Source organism: Temnothorax americanus, unplaced genomic scaffold (genome assembly GCF_048541705.1).
Source record: "Temnothorax americanus isolate GAGA-0224 unplaced genomic scaffold, ASM4854170v1 Scaffold14, whole genome shotgun sequence".
NCBI lineage: Eukaryota > Metazoa > Arthropoda > Insecta > Hymenoptera > Formicidae > Temnothorax > Temnothorax americanus.
In genome coordinates, this window is record NW_027509275.1 from 2371158 (window position 1) to 2393461 (window position 22304).

The window sequence follows — 22304 nt, forward strand, 5'->3', positions numbered from 1 at the left end:
TGTTGAGCTTCGCTTTTGAAACTCGCGTAACCAGCACCGCGTTTGACTATTTCGCGCAATACAACTCATTTCTTAAACTACACATTAAATGCTTAGGCTGAAATCAATAAGTACATAGTCACTAAAGATCTACGCTCTCTGACTCTTGTTGGCTGTGAAGTAAAAAAAAAAAAAGAATTAAGTTTCTTACGTATGAGCGTATGTCTTGGAAAATATACATACGACAGTACAATGTACCCTCCTATTGTAAATATAGTAGCTTTTCAGGGAGTTTCGCATTTTTGTATTTTTCCTCTCTTACTTTTCGATTTTCGCCTAACATCTTCGTATTTCATAATATATTGCAAATATAAAAGATCGTACAGGTACAACAATATCTTTCAATACATGCTTCAAAGACTAAATTGCGTATTATTATCAATTCTCTAACTTTCACTAGACACCTCGGTCGATGCATGCAAATTGCCATAGGCACTTATGTCAATAAAATTCATTATCGTTACGTTGTACATTTCTATTCTGTTTCGAGAAGTTTATTAAATTCTTTTTTCTTTTAAGACAATGCATTTAAACTGTGCACATACATAATATCATCAGCTAGATGCTTTCATAACTATGAAGGCATCTCACTATTTACAGCTGCCTTTTCATTTCGTCAAATATAAACACATACATAAGCAGTGAAATACGTGAATTTCCAAAGTTGTTGACTGCCTGCATTTTTTCAATGAAAACTTATTTCTATGGCAATGGGTATGCACAGTTTGAAATTAGATTTGTGATTTAGTACATTTGCGTATTCGGAAAGAACTGCGAATGCAAAATAATAGAGATGCCATGGAAGAAATAAATAAATGATTCTTCTTATCTGCGAAGTACACCGAGCAGTATGTAGCTTAACATTTACTAATGGCGATTATTACAGTGAAGTAAATGAGTATTAAGCATAAAAATGCTCGATGTACTTATGCGATTGCGGATAATAATAATATAACCACTGCATCTGCAAATAATATCCTTCGAAGCAGTATCTAGATTTGTTGAACGAGAATTACGCTATACAGTCTATACTCATGTTCTCATGTTGTATATGCTGCGTAAAAAATGTTGCGTAATAAACTCAAATAAACTTGAGCAATATTAATCTGACTTTTTAGCAATCTATATATGCAACTGATTAAACAATGATTAAGAATGTCTTCGAAAATTGTTTGGCTTTAATAATCAATCGGGATATAAAGTCTCGAATTCTCGAATTATTTGCTTACCGAATCATTTGTTTTCTAAATAATATTACACAGTTTTTAATACATGTATGTATACATGTTTATATGTATATGGAGATGTATATGGATGCAAGTATATATGTATATATGTCATTATGTATGTGTATGTATACATATATGAATAGACAAATATCTACAATATTCAACATAAGTTACAGAATGAAGAATGACGTGATTACTGACATTCACTCAGGCAGTAAATCTAACTTATAAAAATTACACTAACAACTAATCTATATTCGGCTTTCCACTTTCATAGATCCACTTGCCGGTTGAGATGCAATTGTAACTTCACTGACTTCGTCCGTTTCCGATTGACTCGATGTATCAGAAACGTCGTCTATTTCCTTTCTCTGAGTTTAAATTAAATGTACACGTTAATTTCAGAATTTTTTAAGAAATATGTTGTTTATAAATATTTTTTACCACCCGCGAAAAACTAAACAAATTAGAAAAAAATTATGAAAAACCCACTTCAAAACGGCTTAATATATATTCACTTATATTTTCTCTTCAATATTGCAATATATTAATTTGTAAATGTAAAATTCACTTACTATCATGTATAATAACATTCTTATGTGAAATATATTTTATTTTCTGCAAAATATAATTTGTATTGTTTTTCGCATGTGGTTATTCGTTTGTAACAATGCACGATAATGTAATGCGAATCTGTTTATATTTTCTTACTAAAATAATATATAATAATATATAATCATACAATTGTTGATTAGAATTTATTCATGTGAAACTAAAATATATTATTCAGTTTACTCACTTTCTGGGAATGATGTATATTACGAAAAACTCTTTGAACATCCGGATTACTTTCTAAGGTGGAAGTCTGACTGGACGGAGGATGCGAATATTCAGAAGTATTTTCCTCATCAGAAGCTAATGCCCCCTGTATTCTCCCGGGTATTGTTAGTTTAGATCTTCGTAATCTGCATCCGGGACCGATCGGCCTTCTTGCGATACTAATATTGGAGGGAATATATATTATTATATATTAAGTGTCATATTCTCAATATGACTCAGTTATGTATTGCTAGAAGCGAAAATTTAAATAGCTGTTGAAATGCTTGTAAAATAAACAAATCTGTCATTTCGCAAAATAATATTTATACCATAAAATTTTACAGCAATAATCTAATTTATTTTCTAAAAAATTAAAAAGGTTGTTTGATAAATTCCTATTTAAATTAATTTTTTTAACTTTAAAATGTGTATTTAAAAAAAATTTTTGTTTAAAATAAGAATTAGCTGAATTAGTCCACTATTGACTGAATATTTTAATACGGCTGTAGAATGTGAAGTTGAATTCACTATCGACTAAAATATACCTTCTTCGTCTTAAGGAATAGTTATAAGTATAACTTGGATCCTCTCCCTCTTCATCCGACCAGCTTTCTTCACAAGCATCGTCTTCGCGATCATCGGTATTGTCCGAAGAACCTCGTATTTTATCGGATTGTTCCACATAGTGCCCAGATAATTTAACCGAATCTTCTTTATTTCTACTGTAATGTTCGATTAATTTAATAAATACTGAATATACAATAAAAATAAATTACATTTTCGCGGATATTATTATGCAATACCTATGAGAGATTATGACATCATCGCCATTTCCATTGTCAATGATAAGACGATTCGCATTAATAATTTCGCTGACTTTTCTGCCGAGAGTCTCAAGATTGTCGTCGTCGCTACAATCCCTCAAACGTTCGTTTCCATTGGAATTATTTTCATCTAAGTGCTCGGGGCTGGAGCACGAACTCGTTTGCATGGGATAATGCGTTTCCGGCAAAATTGGATTCCCGTTTAAACATTCTGTTGTTTGCTTATGCAATGAATGTCTTCTGACGAGGTCCAAGGAGGATTTCTCCGGTAAAGAAAGTGCTATATTCGCTACCGAGGTGTGATCCGATTCACTGATGTCTGCGGTGTCCGTTTGTGTGTGACTGTCAACGAATCTTCCAGGTACCTCTGTACTCTATAAATTAGGAACCATACCATATACAACATACATTGAGAATTTCTTAAAAGATGTAATGTAAACTAATCCATCATAAAATTAAGAGTCTCAATATTCTTACAAAAAGGATATATTCTTTCAAAAAATTCTTTCATTTGAAGGAATTAATCAGGAGCACAAGATATTGAAAGGGTTGACAGAAGACGATCAAAATTATCTTTAATATTTTCTCTTTAATTTTATATCTAGATTTTCACCTTTCTTTCACGATGAGGACTCGATCTAGGACTGGAACTTAGACCACAACCCGAACCGACCCTACGATGCCTGTATTTACGCTGTTTGAAGCTATTGCTTGGTGCTAAAACAGTTTCCGGTTGATTGGATTCGTTCAGCTGCGTGTACATGGTGGCTTTGACGGGGCTCTGTGGTGAATCCGTGGGCGATGGAGGAGTAGTAGGCGTTGAGGAAGTGGAGAACTGTACTGTGCCATTGCGTCTGCGGTACAACCTCTCCTGGGCCTTCAGCAAAGGACGGACAAGACGTTTCTTGTACTGCTTGTATCCTGTTGATTGCTGTTCTCTCCTGAGACAAACCAGACATTTATTTCCAAATGTGCGAGTTCGGCTGCAGTCTTGTGCTATCAGTCCCGTAAGCGCAAAGCGGTTATGCAAAGCGATACTGCGTCGTCTGTATTTAAAAAAAATACAGAATATCATATAGTACGTCGCTCATACACATATGGACAATACAATTGCACATGTATATGTTACAGAAATACATCTTTGACTCTATCTTTATATATTATAATGTAGTTTTTTTTCTTACTTTATCACATCTCGCTCGCGTAATTCTAATTGCAGTAGAATAGAGTTTAGTTCCAAGTACAGATTGTTAGTACGTTCGAGTTTACGCTCATAGTGTTCTCTGACATCCTGAGCGTGTCGCAATTCATCCTTCCTCCGTCGGATTAGCTCAGCCTCGAAACGTGGATCGGTATTAGTAAATAGTGGCATATGCTGCATGTGTTCCTGTATTTCCTTCTTCCAAGATTGCTGTAATGAAGAGAATTTCGCTATCTACGCATCTCTACGTACTCTCATTAATAATTGCACAAAGAACAATTCGTTATTTATTACTTATTTCGTTAGCCATTCGTTAAAACTGCTTCTTTGTTATATTAAAAATTTAGCAAATTGTTACTAGACTTTATTGTATGTAACAATCAAAAGAATAAATGAGAATTTTTTCAATGTGTTTATAAATATATAATATAAAATTAAGATAAATAAATTACATAATGTGTGATATAATAATACATTTTTTAAAATACATAATATATTTATACATGGTATAAAATAGAAAAAAACACTTTTGTATGTTTTGCTTATTTAACAAACACTTTAGTACTGGATTATTATCATCTACTCAAGTAACTGAAATAAAATTTCTGAAAATTTGCATTGTATCAAATGAGTGTCCCACCTGTGCTTTAAAATAATCTTCAGGTTCCGTGGAGAGTACATCAACAGCTGCAATAGCGAGGTGCATCTCGATGAGTTTGAAGGAAGGCCTGTTACGCGGTTTGGCTGACCAACACTGCTTAACCAGTAGCCCATATCCCTCCGGGCAACTGGTGGGAATTGGTAAATGAAGAGAATTGCTGCCCACTCCCCACATAACAGCGGAGGAATCTACATCTTTGTAAGGTATCTCGCCGCTCAGTAATTCCCATAGTACGACCCCGTACGACCATATGTCTACCTTCTCCGAGCATAGCTCGTTCCTGATTACCTCCGGCGCCATCCACGCCACCGTACCAGCGAAAGTCATTTTCGTGCTAATTTCATTCCACTGTCTACTCGTGCCGAAATCACTGATCTTTACTACTTCCCCTTGTCCTATTAGAACACTACAAATACAATAATTTTCTTGTTATTCTACAATTATTATAGATTTTGGATGTATTTTATTTTAAAAAAATTATTTTATTTTAATTAAATTTTATAGTTTATCTCATATATAGATCTATTAAACCATACTCCATGCATGAATTATTTAACTAATTTCAATTTTTGAATCAATCAAATTGGAATAAAAAATTGGAATTAAGCAAAAATGTTTATAACTATTATTTATTTCGAAGAGTGCTTTTATCTATTTTATCGTTTACTTACTTTGGACTTTTGAGATCTCTGTGTATGATTTTGTGAGCATGAAGATACGCCATCCCCGCAGCTATCTGTTTTGACCATGACACCAATCTAGCAGGAGGAACCGGTTCTCCAGCTCTTAGAAGGTCATATAATGGCCCGAACGGACAAAACTCCATTATTATGCAATAGCAAGGAGGTTTTGTACACACTCCTCTGTAAACATCAGATGAGCGTTTGACGATAAACATTTTGTAATGCGACTTCTATAATATCTTAATATTATAGAAAAAATAATGAGCCTTACTTGAAGTGCACAATATTCGGATGATTGAGTTTCCGTAAATGGCGTATGTCAGTCTCTTTCGGTTCCTTCACCTTTTTCACAGCTACTATTTCCTTATTTAATTTTCCACTAAATACTGCACCTTGAGCCCCAGATCCGAGCCATTGCAGCTCGCTGATTGCTTCGAAGGGTATCTCCCAATCGTCAGCTAAAACAGGCAGTTCGTATAAATAGCTGCGCTAAACGTAACTTATAAAAATCTTTTCAAAACGACGACTATTTCAGGCATTCGAAGCAAGAGATTACGCTCATATGTATAAATCCTATTTTAAGTACATGATTGTATCTAAAACTGATCTTGAAAAGAACAGATTTAATCTATTGCTACTTCGAATATACACCCCTTCTAAGACAGTCGTAAAGAATGACGATTATAACGATTATATTTTGCCATTAATTTCTATACTGCACGTAAAATATAAAGATTTATATACAAAATATTGAAGCAATTTTTGGCACACTGCAACTTAATTTAAAAAGAGGGGAAAAAAATTATAAGAGAAAAAAGCCAAATGGAAACTTACATAACTTACTTGAAAATCCCTTGATTTTATCATTAATAGCGGCCTTCGATAACATGGTCCAAACGGGACGCATGCATCCCAGGATGCCCTCGACCCAACTCGATCGTTGAGAATCGATGCTTTCCGATCCGGGAGCGCATTTTGTCGCGGCGTCGCTGGAGTTACTCGCGGAATTGAGGTGATTACTATTCGGCAATTGAACCTCACGCAGCTCGGTGATTAGCCGTTCGGGGCTTCCCGCGATTTCACTCAGCTGAGCCAGCTCCTCTTGGATACACAGCATGCTGAAATTTCGTATATATAGATTACAGATTTTCGATAATACCTGACGCAAGTCGTACATACGCTATCGCAATGTACATTTATCGCAATACGTTACGGCAATGTCCGAAATAAAAGTACAAATATCGAGAACAACAGATTCAAATTAACCGATGATACTATTCCAATGTATTATGCATAAAAGCACGTGCGTTCGCAATTGAGTATGTTACTAATTACGAAATTAATTACATGTTCCACGTATGCTTTGTTCCTCGGTACGCACTCTTTGAATATTCAAAGATGAATAGGATTACTGTAAATATAGTGTTCGTAACAACGCACGAATCTTATCTTTGCTGCATATTGTACTTTGTTTCGTTATATATAGAATTTATGTAAGTATTATTCGTACGTATTTTACCAAACGCAGAAAAGATTTGCGGAGCAATGTTTGATTGTTCGATTATTCAATTTATGACAAATGATTTTAAATAATGTATTTTCTCTCTTTAATTAAAAATTTGTACACATTTTATAAAATTAAAGATATATATATATATATATAAATTCTTTTTCTTCCCCTTTTATGGATTTTCTTCTCTTTTCATTTGCTTTCTTAATCTTTTGTTTCTTTTAGCGGAACAATTTTTGAATCGTGCAGTGTAATATAGCAGAACAGCCTTCCGATCGCAAAGTAATCGATCCATGAGAAGAGAGACTTAACCTGATGCAAGTTGCATTGAGAATCATCCGCAAAAAAAAGCAATCGAAAATTGCACATAATTATCTTTGTGCGGTCCGATGAACGATAAGAAACGACGCATGTGTGCCGCACGTCACGCCGGCGATAGCAATCGCCGGATGATCTCAATATTGACAGATTTTCGATCACATGGAGATCAGAATCTAAGAGATCCCAAATTAAGCTGCGTCCATAAGTCTTAAAATGCCAAATAAATCTGCCACCGTCAATACTGATGCATTTAGCATTGTTTGATACAGAATCCGTATTTAATTGAAACCATTAAGTTTCTCTGAACTATCAATGCTTAAGATATGAGGATTGATATTGATTTGACTATAGCAATAGAGCTATAGCAATGTCTTTGCTATAGTTATCATTGTCTTAGATAAAAAGCAATTTTAAGTAGAGAAAGAGAACTTGATGCGTATATTATTCTTGATATATTATTCTAACTCTCCATTTTTAATGTATAAACGATGTCGATAATATTAAAACTGTCGAATCGTTATTGGAATTCTGACATTTCTCGCACGTCAATTATCAGCTGACCGAAGACGGCTATGTCTTAACGATAACAAATAAAATACGTAGACTCATAATAGTCTATTTTTAAACGCAATGGTCACAGAGTGACATCTGATATCACCTTGATATTATTTTTATAAACTTTAAAACACCTATCAATTGAGACATTCGCTGTAACATGTTAAATATTTGTAAAACAATAGTACAATTTCATTTTTCTTTATGTTATTTGGTATTAATTAATTTGGCGTCGTTCCTATTTTCTTCGAAAATTCACTTTATCTGCTTCTTCTTTCTGCTTCAAAGACTGTCAAAAGATGATATTGTAGCGATAACAATCGCAACGCCTCGCTCGCAGACGTCTTTTCAAGGCTACACGTGGCAAAAGATTTGCGTTTGTGTCAATGACTTTTTACGGGTGACAGGCTAAGTGGTGGACATGTTTATCTAACTACGTTTCTGTCCTTTTCTCCCTTTCTCGGTTAATACCAGCCTATCTGGCAAGTGCGAGAAAACGCGTTACTCCAGATTGGACATCAGAGCATCTGTAGAAATATTTATTATAGAATTATTTATTATATATAGAAGTAACACAAATTGATCAATTACTAAGTAATATTTTTAATAACAGATTCTTTGATCAATTGCTTTCTTCTCTCACTAAAATATTAATATTAAGAGCTTTTTAGTTAAAGATAAAAGCATTTTTCTCTAAAAAATAAATTTTTGACTTTTGTTATGTTCGCAAAGATAAAAAGAAATGAACAGTCTCTAATATTTTTATCAATAGTAAAACTGTGTTTTCATTTAAATTCAATTAAATCTTATTTTTCCAGAATTTAATTATCTAGATGCATCATACAATAAAAATATATATTAAAGAGTAAAAGATTTCTCGAAAGTTTTTGTACGAAAAAAATAGACAATAAATTTATTAAAAAATTTCTCGACATTGAGATTATCAATCGTTTTGTGTATGTATTGTGCATTAATGTCGCATCGCGGAGACACGAAATGTCACGCCCACTATAATTTCGATTGATACGATGCAACTTTTCATGCGCATTGCGGAGATTAATATTACCGGCTCTGATAACATGTGGTGCCGTCTTATCGGGCGTTTTACTCATTATGAGAGCGCGACACAAAAATCTTTGAACGGAATGCAACAAAAGTGGCATGCAACGCGGATATCGATCGCGCTCTTTACGTCGCAGCTGCATACAGACATATATACATATAGATACATGTTTCTAAATTTAATTCTCGACTGATAGTACAAGTCATGCTCTACTAAGTTCTTTAGCGTCTCACGGACAGATTCTTTCAATTCGGGGAAAACCAAATTGATTGAAATATATGTTAGTGTAGCTATGAAGAAAAAAAAATCTATACAAATGACATGATTGATCACTTCCTTGAGTTACCCGAACGGTGTCACTCCTTCTGTCGCAATATAAAAATGCGATAAAAAGTACTTGATATAAATGACGTTATTATATAAATACATACTTCCGTAGAGAATATCCTTTATTTTAAGTACTATAATCAATTAATATCAAAATGTATGTAATGTGGCATTAAATTATGAATAAAGCTGCCGAAAGAAAATTCTTCATTTTTCAAATACTTATCAAGTAAACGCACAAAACAACAGAGTTTCAAACAATCTTCTAGTAATAACATTTGCCGTTGCTCTTCACCTTTGTCCATATGAAATAATATTTGTGTGTGTCGTAGATATATTTATTTAAGTATGTAAAGTACATATACGTATCTTTATCCGTTCCAGATTGAGCGGTATTATTTGCGGTCATGTACACGATAAACATGTATTCAGATGTTCTCCACATTTTGAATACCCATTTCTTAATATCCTTATTATACATGTATTAAAATGTTAATAAAACGTCTAGTAAATGTTTAATTAGTCTTGGATTATTGCGATGTAATGGAAAAAACGCTTGCCGTTAACTTAAAGCTAAAACCGTTAGATAAGAGAACTTTGCTTATTGTAATTAATTAAAGCTAAATAAGAAAAAACAAATTTTTAATTTTCTTTCTTTAAAGCTAGTTCAAACTATATTTTCTTAAACGAGAGTTTAGGTAAAATTTCATCTAAAGAGTAAATGAATTCTTTAAAAATAATCTAAAATAAAATAAAAAGGAAAAATGGGAGATTCTTCGTTTTATCGTTTTCTTTGTACGACATAAAGCTAACTTTTCAAAATTTCACTAACAATAAGATTTTACAATAATTTATAACGTATACGTGCAACGATACCTAAAAAGAAAAGCAGGAATTTCGTGCGCGTGCGAAAGGAATTGCATAAACAATCCGGTGTGTTGTGTTTAAACTAGTGTTATCGCTGTTGATTTTATCGATAACCGATACCAGCACGCGGGAAAACATGCCGAGTGCGCGGAAAATTTATCCAAATTTATATGTAAGTAGAATTAAAACTCTGGAGATGCTTATTCACTTTTGTCTGAAAACATGGGGTTTTTAAATTAATTATTTTTATTTTATCGCTGAAGATGGCCTGAAGTGAAACCGAAACATCCGGTTCTGTACGTATGTATATCATATCTAATCAAACAACAATGTACACCCACGACTCACGTATTAACAACCGCATTACTCTCACTGCCCTTTATTTTGCTCAAATTTTATGTTCTATTGAGGGTCTAAGAAAAGTTCAATTTGTGAGTGTTAACGCCGACGCGTCTGGAAGAACGGACTGTCGATCGCGTGGAAAAATATCAAAATAGTGCCGATACATAGGCCGACTGTGTATTTTCACGCCGACGCGACGTTATCACGTCGCATGCTCGAACGATGACAGTGTCGTTTGTTATACATATTATCGCTACATATATCGTGGAATGCTAGTCGCATTCATTAGATACATCAATACTGCTCCGGCTAAAAGTCTGGTCAGTAATTTTGATCAATAGTAAATTCTCCGTGCGAATATGTGACAAACTGAACTAAAAGAAAAAAATTGAAAGAACGCATCGCGAGGAAAAAGAAATTTTTTTCGACAAGAAAATTGTAAAACGTTTCGGATAAGACACAGATTTTTTAATACGGATAGAGTTTGACTTTGAGACAAATTGATAAGAAATAAATCGTCTAACAAGTTATTTTTTGAACGATAATATGATAAGCTAGCGATTAAAGGTAAAGTTCGATTTAAAAATTCAATTTCTCGATGAAATACGAATAAGCCGTCACGCTAATATACACCTGTGCATTTTTAATACGCCCGAATGTGAGTTCGTAGAAAAGTGAGCTTGGGAAGTGAGAGTGGCCTTGGAAGCACGAATGGCAGTGCCCTTGACAGAGAATCGGCGGCGGCGGCGGCGGCGGCGGCTCGAGATAAAACGATTGTCTTCGGGACAGCCTTCTCTTATCGTCCTTCTCCCGCGAATACGTAAGAAGCCGGGCGTAAATGTACATGGCAAGAGCCGACACGCCGCATAACGAGCGAGTCGTGTACGTGCATGCGCACGCTTGCCGGAGTTGCCGTGGCCTTCGTATCAGCTGTCTGCTGGCGTCACTCAATGAGGGCCGTGCTGATCGCCGTAAACAAATACGCCAGACTAACGGCGGACTGACGGCGGATTCTTCACACGATTAATTATATTACGCGTTATATTATATCACAACATTAGTTATATTGCGATACCTGCGGTATATCTACACCTGTGTTGGTTTCTCTCTTTTCAACTTTACATTGTATTTTATTGCTATACGTATTTATTGAGTTAATTTGAATACTCAATTATTATTAATATTATTTCACGTGTAATAGTAAGTGATCGTCGATTGAGCATGTCGTATGATAACGCCGTGAACATTTAAGCCGTCTATATGTTCGTTAGTTTCATATTCCTTTAATTATTCTGAATTACATATATTTCTATAAATCGTTTTGTCTTTGTACCTGTATTAATCTGTCGATACATTCGAAAGAGATTGTTGCATCATAATGTATTTGAGATACATATAGAATCTTAATTATTTATGTTTATAGCAATGCGTCTATATAGAAAGAATGTGTGCTTTATGAAAAACGATAAAACGTAATTATATCTGAAACCCATCAATCGCGTTAAAATTCGATTTCTAAAAAAAATGGAGTAACAACAACTTTCTATGTCATTTACTGTTTCGTAAAAGTTGCGATTTCACCATTGGCTCGACGATACGAAAAAAGATATTTTTAACGCATTTGAATCATATATATATATATATATATATATATATATATACACATATAACGTTGGTTATTTGTTGTTTGTGCAAGCGACGTATCTCTATAGCATAATTATAACTCTACTAGTAGAACAAGACGTTGCAGAAATTGACGCAGCATCAAACTTCGATTTTTCATTAAAAGAGAATGTCGCAGCCAAGCATCTGTTGCCCCCGCATCACAGCGCTAGAATATTATTCCGTCTTTTTCAAAGAACTTCCTGAACTGATGCACATGCACCAACATTAGTGCAATAAGTTAGAGTGAAACAAACTAGTATTCGTCAATTCAAAAAGTTCTTCGAAAGAAAAAAAAACAAACCTAGATACGTCCGAGATGCAAGTTTCAAAAGATGAGAACCCCTTCTTTTACGAGTATCTGCGCTTTCCAATACCGCTCTTCATTAGAGATTTATGTGGTAACAACGCAGCAAGTCCAGTTAAAAATTTCACGTCTAGTCTCTCCTGACATCAAGACGATCGATGTATCTCGGAGCGGACACAGGAAGGGTTCTATTATTTTCTTTTCTTAACGCACATACGTTAAGAAAATACGTTAATAACTTACTACGGCATTATCATTTTTAACATTGCTTCCTGACAGAGCGCGACGTTCGCGTGTGAAACACAAGGGATTACGTCGGTTTGGAATTTCTCGATTGTCTCTCCGACGGCCGATAACGAAACGACGCGACGCCGCGTCAGGCGAGAGGAGTTGTCGACGGAGCCGCTATCGCGAACGCATTCCGAAGAATCCGAAGACCCGGTGCGTGTTTCACGCGGGATCCGCTATCGTGAAACGCGTTACAAAGGCACCCGGGCGACTCTCGCCTCACCGGCCTCACCTCTTCGTCGTAGCGCTGGCCACATCGTCGGGTACTATCGTAACGGCGGTGGGGTCGCGGTCGCCGGCGGCAGCGTCGTCGTTCTGCGTCGCTGGCTTCTTGCTGAAAAAACGCGCGAGGACCATCGCGTCGCGTACAGCACATGGACGTAGATAGGCACAACGGGAGCACCGTTACAACGCGGCCGGCGAGAGACTAGCGTCGTCGTCGTCGTCGTCGTCGTCAGTCGTCTCGTCGCGCCACCGACCACCGATCGTTTCGGATCCGAGAGCGACACACACGACACTCACGCACGAAATGTATCCCGCTTACTGGCGAACGGAGACTACTATACCCAGATAACCAAGCAGCGCGCGACTATTACGGACTACGGCTGGGATCTCGACTAGCACGCGAGCAGCACGTCTTCTTTAATCTTTGTTTTCCTCTCTGTCTTTTTTTCCCCTCTCTCTTTCTTCTCCTTCTTCCTCTCTCGCGTTCCTCTCTTTCTCTCTCGACTTATCTGCTGCTCCAACATCACCGTCACATGCTATCGACAGCGCTCGCTCGCTCGCTCGCTCGTTTGCGACGCAATGCGCGAGCAGAGATAATATGCGACCCGCGCTATTTCAAATTCACAAATATTATAATACAAAATATCTATCAGCTTTTACATCCTTTTTACACCGATAACAGTCAGCTGATCGCGTTCCGTAATGATAAACTTGGCGGCAATATATCGACTCGATTCCCCAAAACTATTTATTATAATTTATTTCTTTTAATATAAAAAAAAAGTGTGCATAATATAAAAACACGGAAATATGGTCGAGGCATTGATCGTTAATATTGTTAAAATTGAAATACCTCATCAAATGTAAAATAATTGAATTGATAGTTAATTAATAATGAGATAAATATTGTAATAACTAATAATAGTTAATTAACAATTAGTTAATAATTATACTTTATTATTATTCGCGTGCAGCATGCTATTTTGTATTTGTATATAAGGAAAGAATTAAAAAAGGGAAAAAGACAAAGAAGTGATATAAAACTAGCGATGTTACTTCCAACGTAAGAATGAATAAAATTGCAAGTAATAAATTCAATGTAGAAACATGTGATTGCATAAAACCGAATTATGAAAATTTTCTTTCCTCTTACAAGAGAAATGTTTTCCGCTACGTTGACGGATGAATTGCTGTATCGAAAGGGCCAAAAGTGCTACTTTACTTCTTATCTGTCTCTCACTACTCTTTCTTATCTTTTCTTCCTTTCTTGTCTTTTGTTTGTTTTCGTCTTTCCGATATCACCGCTAAATCATCGTTTCGATCAAGCGCATCGGTATTATTAAAATCTTATCAAGAATTAAGATTTAACAAGAAGAAGAGGGAATTACCTGTTAGTAAATATATGAGCCTCTGGATGGGGAGACGATAAGACCACTCCGCTCACGTCCGCGGACGTCCCCGTTTCCTCGGTTTCCAAGTTGTACATTTCGGGTTGGGCCAGAGTCTCGGTCTCAGCAGGGGTGCGCATTCTCGCCTAAGTGCCAGATTATTGACAGACCTGAAACGAAGCATTTCAATTCCGTTACTTTCAATCATTAGCCCTAACGGATCTGCATGAATAGCGCGTAACGATAATGCGAGAAATAAACAAAATAATTATTTAATAAATTTCGAAGCAATATCAGCTCTACCTTGATCAATAGAAATTGAATTTACAAAAAGACGATTCTACGTATTTCTAATTAATGATTTAATATTTTATTCGCAGAGCCTAGAAGAACAAGCGCACGATTATATTACTTTACGGACTAACACGATCGAATAGTCTTTTTATTAAATACGCTTAAATACAAGAAGCTCGGCTACTTTAATCGAGCACAATAATGATGCAAAATATGATTTTATTTTTACGTACGTGTCATGTATGAAATTTATGGCGATTGACAAGATTTAGTTTCGTTCCGATTATACCGATTATTTTATTCAACGCTTAGCTATATGTTAAAGAGCATCCGCTGATCGTCCGTTACCACGTTGGAATGGGCGAACACAAAAAGAGAGGAATAAGAAATCCTTTGGCGTAATATCTACTGGAGGGAGGCAGCCGGATTCAATGGAATGCCGATCTAGTAAGAGGTGTGGTATTTGCCCGTCCGCATACCGAACCTTAGCATATGTTTTATTTTATTTTGCGTATACAGATTCTTTAAGCCCCGGGTCTGACCATGTTATTCAGACATCTTTCGACAGTTAGGCACTCTCTCAAAATAATGGAGAGTTCTGTGAGAATAAGTCGAAGGAAATTTATGAATGCAAGTAAAAAGTCAACTGGACACAGAGTCATTATCATTGTCGGATAAACAACAAATTTAAACATTTCCAAGTAAAAACATTCGAGTTTCAATGTCCGAAGATTCAATAATTCATTTAATGTAAAAAACTTCTCGCGAAGTAATTCTCATTACAAAGAAAACCGCCCTTTATTCGTTCCTCGAATCATGATTAAAATTAAAAAAGATTATTTGAAAACTTTTGCAAATTTAAAATATAAGTCGATAATAATGTAATAATGTAATAAGTAAGAGGGTGAATTATGCAGGTAATATTTGCTCCACACACGCACATCCCTCGTACAAAAAAAAAACAGAAAAAAGAAACCAGGAACTCCTTCCAGAATGAGTCACGCCACTCACGCCTAGGTGTGCCCTACGATTAATCCCGTGCACCTGGATCGAAGTCTTGCCAAGTTCCGAGTTATTTGAACCTGAAACCGCTGTTGACTCTAGCACGCGCATGCGAATATCCCTTTTCAATATCACCCTCGAAAGTATAGAAAATTCGTTCGTTCATTCTAAATTACTTGATGGTTATTATATTATTCGTTTAATATGTTTTGTCTTGAATTTTCAGTTTTTTAGATACATAAATATTTTTTACAAGAATGTTAATTTTATGTTGTGCGTGTGTGTAATAAAAATTGATGTCTCAGACATAATTATAATAGTCCTTCAGAATATATTATAATTACATTTTACTGATAACAATATATATATAATTATTTGTATTATTTTGATTATATAATAATAAATAATTATATAGATAAAAATTTGCGAAAACGTATCCTTGATATATAATTCAAGTCGTGGATATGCGAATACTTGAAACAAAAACATTAAATAAAGATTTCATGAATTTAAGGTGGAAATTTGAAGCTGCGTGAGGATCCCGTTAAGTATTGCATTGAAAGAGTAAACAGCCTGGTTACGCTCCGAAGGATTGCCTCTTTTGCCTGAGAAATATAAATTTTAATGAGAAGGGTGTTAACACCCTCTGTTCTAATTCTATGCACCCTGTGCGCATAAACGTAAATTGCAACTTCGATCAGATATAAGTGATATAGCTCACATACGGCCATCTGACAGAATTATAGCAGCGCCGAATGGTGGCATCGCATATGTTAGTTTACTCACGTGACTTGTCTACAATATACAATCGTGTTATACTTTCTAAAAAAAAGCAACGAAGATCGAGAATTTCTCAGTTTATTTCTCGCGTATACGTATAAATGTTATATTTTAATAATTAATTACGGAATAATTAATCGTCCCAATTTTTATCGCTCATGCTAACGATAATGATAAAAAAAACATATTAGATTTCTATGAAAGAAAATGATCGTAAGTTACAGTTTCATGTTAATTGTTCTGCTTTGAGAATCACTGACGCTAAAAGACCTGTTCCAAAAGATTAGGGCAAAGAATAACACAGAGCGGAGTTTTTCTTACAAGTGTGTTCTGAACAGGTAACATACGCCTGCTTCTCGGAGGCTACGCATCAGAAATTAGAGTCCTTTATTTAATTTCAAATGTGTCATTTTTTTTTAATTGCAATTTGAAGAGTAGTAAAAAAAGATTTCTTTGTGAGAAATTGAAAACTAACGACAAATGTGTGTGATAGTCTCTTCCCGAATATTTTCGGTAAAGAAGAAGCTACACAAAGAATCTGTCAAACAAAGACTGTTCGCTGGTCGAAGAATCTGTAAACTTTTCGTTGGTAACACCCCGTATAAAACAAACGTCACGAAATTCTTCATAGGGAGTCCCGCATAAACACACACACACATCCCCGAATACGTTTCCTCCGGTCTACCATACGGTCTACCGCACAAGTATTATTACTTTTTGCGGATACGCGTCGTGAAAGCGATTGGGTGGCACTGCGTGGTGGGAGGAGGGAGGGGGAGGGGAACGCAAACTCGTGCGAAGCATCGCGTGTGCGGATTGACCTGCGCAGACAAAAGCAAACCTGTTCTCGAGGGTCGTGACGACGATTTCGTCCCTCAGGCAAGGGTGGAGAAAATGAAAATCCATTTCCAGCGTCGTTAAATAGGTGTAACGCCACGAGCGTGAACGAACGGCCGACCGAAGCCGTTCTCATGCGTCATTCGCGCGAACGAGCTCTGCTCGCATAGGTACCAGTTCGTAACCACGGGTCTTGATCGATCAAGCAAGTTCTTATTTAGCTCTTTGCTACGTAATTACAATCCATTTCCTTTTACGTGTAGAACCTGATTTTGATCAAAAGTCTCTCGCGCACAGCTTCGTTGAACGACATTTGAACATTGTTATGTGGCGTAGAACCAATTTCAGAAAGCGGGATTTTTTATGTTTTTGAAGGAACGTCTCAAAGAAAATCTCCTCGACTTAGATGTTTCGTATAAAAAAAAAATAATTATTGTATCTCCTCTTTTCTATTAAATTTGTATTTTTTTCTTATTTTATCTCTTCTAAATATCTTCCTCAATGTTTTTTTCCAGCTCTAATTGATAAAAAATAAATTTCAAGTATAAATTAAAGTTAAATGTAAAATTATAAAATTAAATATAACTATAAGGTTATATTTTTTCAGAAAAAAATGCAACTTGGAAAAGAAAGTTTGTGATGTATTTCTATTTTGAGAAATTAGAAACATTTTAGGTACTTCACTCGGTATAGGTACATGACATAAAAAAATATTGCTTTGGCTTCTCGAAATCCTATGGTCTCACAAATATTTGTTGATTTCCTAAGTTAACAATGAAATAAGCAAAGAAATCGATCGAACAAAAAATTCTAAATATGGATCGCAATTATGTTCGTGCGACGAAACGTGCCTCGAATCCGTGTATAAATAGAAAGAGAAAATGAAGGTAAATTCTAAAAATATATACTCCAGGCGCATTCGAAGATCCTATCGTCCGTGTTTGTCTGGCATATGCGCTATCGATCGCGCACGAACTCGCTACGTATGAATGAAGCCGCCCCTTGGCGTCTCGTGTCGCGTAAATAAACACACGAATCGTGGCGATGCCGGATCTTTAAAGGATAGTTTACGCCCGCTTCTCCGCCGCCGCCGCATCCTGGCATTGAAATCACCACCCGATAACGGCCAGTGATTGCAACGCTGTCCACGATACCCCGCGGCTAATCACTTACAACGTACCGATTCACTAATAACCCTGAATATAGTAAAATGGAATGGTTTTTTAGAGTTACGAGAGTGGCGATCGTGGCGCAGAGAGATGTATACGCTGGTCCAGTGAGCCCGGAGAACCGAGTTCAAATTCGACCAAAGACGGTTTTGTCAAATTTCGATCGCCACCTCTCGAATGTCAGATGGGGATGGCAACCCACCGGAGAGCGTATTGCTTGCCTAGCTCTCTATATTTTAGAGAGAGTCCCCAGGTTGGGGCAATGAAAAAGGCGTATGTGTTAATTATGCTATACCAAGTGTTCTTATTGTAGCATTGCAAAATTAGAAAAATGGTGTGTAATATCTATTATTAGATTCAATCGTTCAATTGATCGATGAAATGAATCTTCATTTGATTTCATTGATCGTTGAATGATTTCTTCCAATAATAGATATCGCACCATTTTTCTAATTCTTCTAATTTTCCTAATTTGATTATAAAAATTGGTGTGTCAATTGTTCTATTAAAATCAATTTTGCAATGCTACAAGAACACTTTCTCTAAATTATGCTACTTATTATATACGCCATACGCCATTGCATATTGTATGAAAAATGCTGCTTATACAAATTTAATAATAACTCTATCTCGCGATCACTGCTTTAAGTGTCAAGTTTCGCGTCGATTAAACCAACCCAGTGTTTTTCCGATTGTTAAAGGTTATCGGTATGTTACTTTTGAATTAGAGATAATTAGCTATTTAATCTTATCGCTAGTTTGATGCTATCGGGGCTCGGTTTGAAAACTTATATACTGGCATTAAATGCACTGCGACACTATTCCTCGATGTTTCTTAACGTACGTGTTTCCTTTAGTGCAAGATCAATTTTCTTTAGTATAACGGTCAAGTAAAATTGCGTCTTTTATTCTTTAATTTGTCTTACGTTTCAGCTTAAATATCCTCATATTCCTCTGTTATTACATAATCCTAGGAAGATTAAAGATTCATGGAAGAAAACAGGACATTCCGGTATGCGTAATAAAATCTTTTCCTGGTCTGTGATTTACATAAATCAAACAATTATTATAATTCCATCGGAATTTTCTGTCGGAATGAACGGAGCTGGGATATAGCATCAATAGTGCATAATCTCTTAAGAATTCAATATTCGTCGCGCCGCCCACGTAAATCTCAAATCGCTGGAACAGAATTACCCCCGAAGTGGTGAAAGGGTCGATCGACGTATTAAACTCGTATTGCGTAAAGAAACAAACTATAAGATGAGATCAGAGAAATGATTGCGCGATCTACAAAAACATTTTAACCGTAACAACTAAACTGTAACATTTTATAAGAACGTAAAAGAGAAGTGGACAACATTTATAATGACATGACGGTTCGTCGCGATGTAATAAAGTCTTAAAATTGCTTCGAAACTTGGATTCTGTAAAATTGTAGATATATACGTTTGCACCACGTATAAGAAAGGCATTTCTTTTGCGTTTTATAGCATTTTCATGTCCCGAGACGGGACTTGAAAAGAAAAGAAATCGGCTGAATATCGAGAGAGATACGAATGAAGATAAAAATCGCAATCTTTCGGAAAGGAGCGCGACAACGTTGAAAGGCAAACGATGCGATTGGATTTCTCCTTCCCGGATTTATTCGGTTTAATTTCCTCCTCGCTGCTCCGAGGGAGACGCGTCGTTTCACATCGCGACGACAATAAAGTCCGTTTTAACCGCATCTCGCGCACCTCCGGCGCACCTCCATCGCACACAAATCGACATAAAATCGACATAAAAGCGTATAGCGGCTCACGAACGGAACGTTCAGAAGTGTCGCTGTATATTATTTGGCAGAATACTGGATAGTTTCGGTACCGAGGGCGCTTCCGCTATAATGCACTCTGACCTTCAACTCCCACGTCACAAACGTCATTCTCTTGTATTAAAAAAAATGTCGTGTTTACGGTAGAAATTTCGTAAGTACGAAAATGATGGACTTCTTAAAAAGTTTTCCGCTTAATGTCACAAAACTTTAAAAAAGTTTATTATTCTCGTACGAAGTCTCTACTACAAACCACGACCTTTGACGTGGGAGTTAAAAAAAAAAAATGACGCTAATAAAAATGTGAAATACCCGTGAAAATTCGCGTACGTTTGACACTCGACGTCTGCGCATCGACGCGCGGTCCAGCTACAGATTCCTCGCGCATCTCACCGTCCTCCTCTCCGTCTCACCCTGAAAGAGCGAAACGTTACGTCTACGTCTACGTCGTCCTGGACGCGGCAAACGCGAAAGACAGCCAGAAGAAAACGGACGGTCCTTCGCGGCGATCGCGGCCGAGCGAGGTGAGCTTTCACTTTCCTCGATTTGCACAAGCGCGAGCGAGCGAGCGAGCGAGCGAGCGAGCGAGTCCGTCCGGTCGTTCTCGCCGCTGCGCCGTCGCCATACGGACGATGCGAAAGCTCCCCTCGCGGCGCGCGATGGGGGATGAGCGGGCGCGCGCAAGTTCCTCCTACGCGGGAGAGGAAACGGGAAAGATGGATGGGAAGAGAGGACGCGGACGCGCGCTTTATCGATCAGAACGACGCGCTACCCTCTCGGGCGACTCACCCGAACGCCGCTCGTCGTCGTCGTCGTCGCGACAACGGGAACGGTCGCTGCTATCCGCGGCGGAATCGCCGCCGTCGTCGCCATTCGCGCAACCCTTTTCTCTCCTCCTTTCCTTCTCGGCCGAGTGCCGGTCGCGACGCTACGTCCAGCACCGTCGTCGTCGCGGCTCGCCGCGAGCGCGATCCGGGAGTCGGCTTCGGCTCGTCCTCGCCGCGCGGGACGTCTCCTTCGTCGAAGTCGTCGTTGTCACAGGCACGAACTGAGGAGACGCGCAATACATATTACGCCAGATCTCGCGAGGAAGTCCGAGCCTGGGTCGCTCGCGCGCGCCGCCGCCGCTCCGGCCCGGGCTCCGATTTAATCGCGCACAGCGTTAACGTTAACAACCCCGCGACGGCGACACCCCGACGCGCGACGCGTTCGACGGACACTGGACAAAATGGCGCGCGTCAGCGTCATTGTCCGGATTGTCCCGCAACTCCGACGCCAGAGCGCGCCGCGCCGAGTGCGGTTCGTAGGGTTGGAGTTTGGAGCAGCGGGGTGGGGAGCGGCCGTTCGCTTCGCTTCGCGCTGGCCGACCGCGACGTGACGTCACGCTGCGACGCGTGAGGTGCACGGCGGTGGCGGCGCGGCGGCGACGGAGAACGAACAGGTTCCTGTTCTCGGCCGAAAACAAGCCTCCTCGGGGTGCGTTCGGGAAGACGCTGTTAGTGCTATTTGCTTATTTTATCCTTGTTTTACGTCCGACGAGCGATAAAGATAGAATGATGCAACAGCGCTAATAGCGCGCTTCTCGCGAACGCAGCCTCGGTATTCGACTCGCGTCGATAGCGCGCGATCGCGACTTATACGAGAATTGCACTTTCGCGGCAACCTAGCCCGGAAGCGAGAATGTTTTTTCGAATATCTCGTATCGAGAGTCACGTTTGCGCCGTTTCTCGCACCTTCCTGGCGACCCGGGTAACCCGGTATCCCGCATGTGTTCCCGTATCCTCTGCGCATTTTATTTTGTATGAAGAACCAAAGAGATTAGATAAGATCGATAAAGAGAGAGAATTTATATCGCAATGTCTTTGACCTTTGCCACGCCTCTTACCGATCTTGCTTACGATTCGTATTTTTTTATCCATAAAAAAGTTATATTTCTATTTATTTTTTTAAGAAATACTGCTTTCATTCCTTGTTTAAATTATCATGCCGAAGAAGACTTAATACAGTCGTCTCGCGACTTATTTTGTCTACGATTGGACAAATGTAGGATAAATTAACGGTAACATATCCTTTAGTGCACGTTACATTGGCCTTTTGA

At 37.6% G+C, this 22304-nt stretch overlaps 1 protein-coding gene across 8 annotated transcripts; it reads right to left on the minus strand.

The window, feature by feature from the left end:
• Positions 1-541: 541 nt before the first annotated feature.
• Wnd (Mitogen-activated protein kinase kinase kinase 13 wallenda) lies at positions 542-21480 on the minus strand. 8 transcript variants are annotated; one of them, XM_077401299.1, is made up of 13 exons: positions 20996-21480; positions 20537-20620; positions 14312-14481; positions 6291-6574; positions 5728-5914; positions 5445-5636; positions 4753-5179; positions 4096-4322; positions 3525-3957; positions 2891-3285; positions 2633-2809; positions 2068-2266; positions 542-1639 (listed from the first exon to the last, which is right to left on the minus strand). In XM_077401299.1, exons 3-13 carry the CDS (start codon positions 14449-14451, stop codon positions 1520-1522), a joined length of 2781 nt encoding a protein of 926 aa, XP_077257425.1. In that variant the 5' UTR covers positions 14452-14481; positions 20537-20620; positions 20996-21480; the 3' UTR covers positions 542-1519. The 8 variants fall into 8 exon arrangements, with proteins under 8 accessions (XP_077257425.1, XP_077257424.1, XP_077257426.1 ...); XM_077401298.1 differs by having other exon boundaries at positions 20519-20620; XM_077401300.1 differs by lacking the exon at positions 20537-20620 and having other exon boundaries at positions 6300-6574; positions 20996-21479.
• Positions 21481-22304: the final 824 nt, after the last annotated feature.

Coding starts and splice junctions, on each gene's coding strand:
- Wnd (XM_077401299.1), bottom strand. CDS start 14,451: ATGCGCACCCCTGCTGAGACCGAGACTCTGGCCCAACCCGAAATGTAC. Junction 4,323..4,752: donor AAGATTATTTTAAAGCACAG/GTGGGACACTCA, acceptor TCTTCATTACAG/CAATCTTGGAAGAAGGAAAT. Junction 1,640..2,067: donor ATATACATCATTCCCAGAAA/GTGAGTAAACTG, acceptor ATTTAAACTCAG/AGAAAGGAAATAGACGACGT.